We start from the raw sequence: 3,433 nt of genomic DNA, 5'->3' as shown, positions 1-3,433 counted from the left end.
AGTGTTATAAATCATGGAGTGGATTGCCATTAACCAAGACAAGAGAAGAAAGCCCGTCGGCCACATCAAGCCCAACCGCGGCCGCAAAGAGGAGAGAGAGTCGGCCAATGATCTAGCCAACTTAGAACTTAGGATGTTTTCCTTTTCTATGTTTTAGTAGTTTTCCTATTTCCTGTTGGATTAGGATATGTACTCTTTCCATTTTTCTTTATCTTGTAATTCTTATATAAGGAACCCCCATTGTTCATTAATAATAACACAGAAATATTTAGTCTCTAAACTCTCTAATTACAAAATTCCAAAAATTATCCTTTTTTTAGCATCTCCAAAAATTATCCTAAAATGATGGTTCATGTGTATTTAGTTTAGGTGTCACATTTTGATTGGCACATGACGATGACCTGTACAAATTCTTATAGCCATCCTATAATTCAACGTCAACTTTATATAATTACTAGGGGGCATGTCCGTGCTTCGCGCGGAATATTATTTCATTGTTGTTAAGTATGATATTTTGGATAAACTAATTATGTGATTTTCTTTATTTGTTAAGAGAATTATTTGGTGTTTTTGTTGTTTTATGTAGTAGTAGGTGATAGGTTAATATATTATGTGTTTGTTTTTTCAATAATGTGTTGTTGTGTGGATAATATTAATTGTTAGTGGTGAAGTGAGTCTCTGATGACATTGAATTTCAATAACTTGCTTTTATGAATTTGTTGATTCTAAGATTAACGGTTTCGACTTCAAAATTGTATTCTTTTTTATATATTTTGGAACATTATTCTTTTAAGATGTTTTGTGCCCTCTCTCCATATTTTGACCGCGAGCCGTCACCATTTATGTATTTCGTTTATCTTTATGGTGTGCGGTACTTCTCACCATTTCCAAAAAAGACTCACATTCGTGCTCTTATTCTTCCTCGCCTTCTTCTCCTGTGGGATTTTCTGATATTTTTTGTAAATCGGGTTTATGAATTCCCATTTGTGCGGTTGTTTCTCACGCGTTGTAGGCTGTTCCGGTCAATATTGGCGCTCCTCTTCTTCCTTAGATTTTGGCTTATGTTAGGAGCTGCATCCCCTTGGGTTGTGACAAATTTTAGTCGTCTTTGATGTTGTCTTCCCCGTCGTTGGTTTGCTGTCAATAATCCCTGCTAGTCTTAGTTTTCAAGATCTGACTTTTGGTGATCTAACATTTATGCTCTCTTTCATAGCTAGAGTACGGTTCCTTGGTTTGTTGATTTTGTTTCGTCTCCCCTTTCTTCAAGAAAATGTTGGGTTAAATTGCAGTAATCTAAAAGAAGAAGGACCTAAAGTATAAAAAAAAAATATATGTTGACACATGTCATCAAATCCCCTTTCCACATGTCAAAAGAAGAGAAAAAAGTCTACTTTATATATATAGATTTGTGCCTAATGAGTTGCACCATTTACGCGCTTATGTTTATGTGTGTCATGTTGTTTGACTTATAATTAAGGATAATTGTTGTCAAAAAAAAATTAAGGATAATTAATTAGTGTGTTTTACAAGATTGAAAATTTCATTTTACAAGTTTGAAATATTCAATTGATAATGACTAACTTGAAATAAGTAATATGAAAGAATATATAAATTTATATTGACTTTGTAATAGGAAATAGACCTATATTTAATTTCTTCAGCTTTCCATATATACTAAACTTTTACGATATTAATTTTTTTTATTTTTAAAAATAATGAACAAATCCAAGATCCTTTAAATTTTGAATAACTTATATATAGCTTATTTTCATCATACTTATAATGTATAGAAAATAGATTTATAAGTTTAATATTTGTTAATTTAAAGTAAAAATAAAAATTGATCACATACTTAAAAACCAAATCTATATTTGAACATAAGATATATTAAGCATTATTTGTATCATTCGCATTTTTGTCTAGAAAATATGACAAAATACCTCTTATTTGAACTTCTGTAAAAAAAATAGTAGGGGGCTATTTTCAATATATATATTATATATGTATATCATGATTAATTTACGTGTAATTAAGCATGAAACAAATGTAAAGTTAGATTGATCAGATGGATAATGGCGTGTGTAAGCTCTGTCTCTTTCTCGGTTCTGCTTAATGGAAGCTCCCCTGGCTTTATCAAACTGGAACGAGGTTTCCGTCAGGGTGATCTTCTGTCTCCTTTCCTCTTCATATTATGTGCTGAAGCCCTTGTGAGTTGTATGAATGTTTCAGAAGAAGAAGGCAGAGTGCACGCCATTAAACTCTCAAAATCCTGTCCATCGGTTCACCATCTGTTGTTTGCCGATGATAGTCTCTTGTTATGTAAAGCCAACAAGGAGGAAGCTGAGGAAATAGTTTCATGCCTCAAACTTTATGGTGATGCGTCGGGTCAGATGGTGAACTTTCAGAAATCCTCTGTTATCTTTGGCTCAAAAATCCCAGCAAGTGTGAAACAGGAGGTTCAATCTATTTTAGGTACTGATAAGGAAGGTGGGGAAGGTTTTTTACTTAGGCTTGCCTAAATGTTTCAATGGCTCCAAGTGTAACTTACTGAGCTTTATCAGGGAGAAACTTCAGGGACACCTTAAAGGATGGTTTGCTAAAGCTCTCTCTCAAGGGGGGGAAAGAAATCCTGCTCAAATCAGTAGTCCTAGCCTTACCAGTGTATGCCATGTCATGTTTTAAGCTTCCAAAGGATGTTTGTGCGAAGCTTACTAGCGGAATGATTGAATTTTAGTGGAGCAGCGGAAATAATAAAAGAAAATTGCATGGGTTGCTTGGCAAAAGCTCTGTAAATAGAAGGAGTTAGGTGGTCTGGGTTTCCATGATATCGAGAAGTTTAATCAAGCGTTACTTGCGAAGCAGGCACGGATAATCTGGGACTCTCCGCATTCACTAGCGGCCCGTATCCTTAAACATAGTTACTTTCCTAGAGGTTCTTTTCTGAAGGGGCGTTAGGGAGGAGACCGTCCTTTGTGTGGCGTAGTATTCTTCATGGAAGAGAGTTGCTAAAGCAAGGTTTAGTGAAGAAGATTGGAAATGATTCTGAAACGAAAGTATGGCTAGAAAATAGGCTATTAGACTCGGAGCCTCGCCCTCCGTCCTACCAGCCAGACAATCCAGTTGATCTCACTCTCTCGGTTAGTGATTTGATATACCCTCACTTGGGTGGCTGGGACGTTAGGAGAATTAGACAAGTAATTGCAGTTGAAGATGTGGAGCGTATCTTAAAAACGAATATAGACCTCTCCAAAGAAGATTCTCTGAGATGGGGCTTCTCGAACAATGGGATTTACAACTCCAAAAGCGGATACAAGCTTCTGCAGGACCTCCACGAGCTGTGTGGTCCAGCTTCCTCTCGTCTCCCTCCAATTGAGAAGTAACTTTGGAGTAAATTGTGGAAAGTTAAAGCCCCTCCGAAGCTTAAACACTTTCT

General features: G+C 35.9%; 1 protein-coding gene across 1 annotated transcript; it reads left to right on the top strand.

Moving 5' to 3' along the window:
- The first annotated feature begins 2,072 nt into the window (after positions 1 to 2,072).
- On the top strand, positions 2,073 to 3,380 carry LOC106338389. Its single transcript, XM_013777377.1, has 2 exons — positions 2,073 to 2,496; positions 2,947 to 3,380. The coding sequence occupies exons 1-2, from the start codon at positions 2,073 to 2,075 to the stop codon at positions 3,378 to 3,380; spliced, it is 858 nt and encodes a 285-aa protein (XP_013632831.1).
- Positions 3,381 to 3,433: the final 53 nt, after the last annotated feature.

This window comes from Brassica oleracea, chromosome C4, assembly GCF_000695525.1.
Source record: "Brassica oleracea var. oleracea cultivar TO1000 chromosome C4, BOL, whole genome shotgun sequence".
In the NCBI taxonomy this organism is placed as follows: Eukaryota; Viridiplantae; Streptophyta; class Magnoliopsida; order Brassicales; family Brassicaceae; genus Brassica; species Brassica oleracea.
The sequence above is the reverse complement of the archived record's forward strand: the minus strand, read 5'-3'. Positions and strand labels throughout refer to the sequence as shown.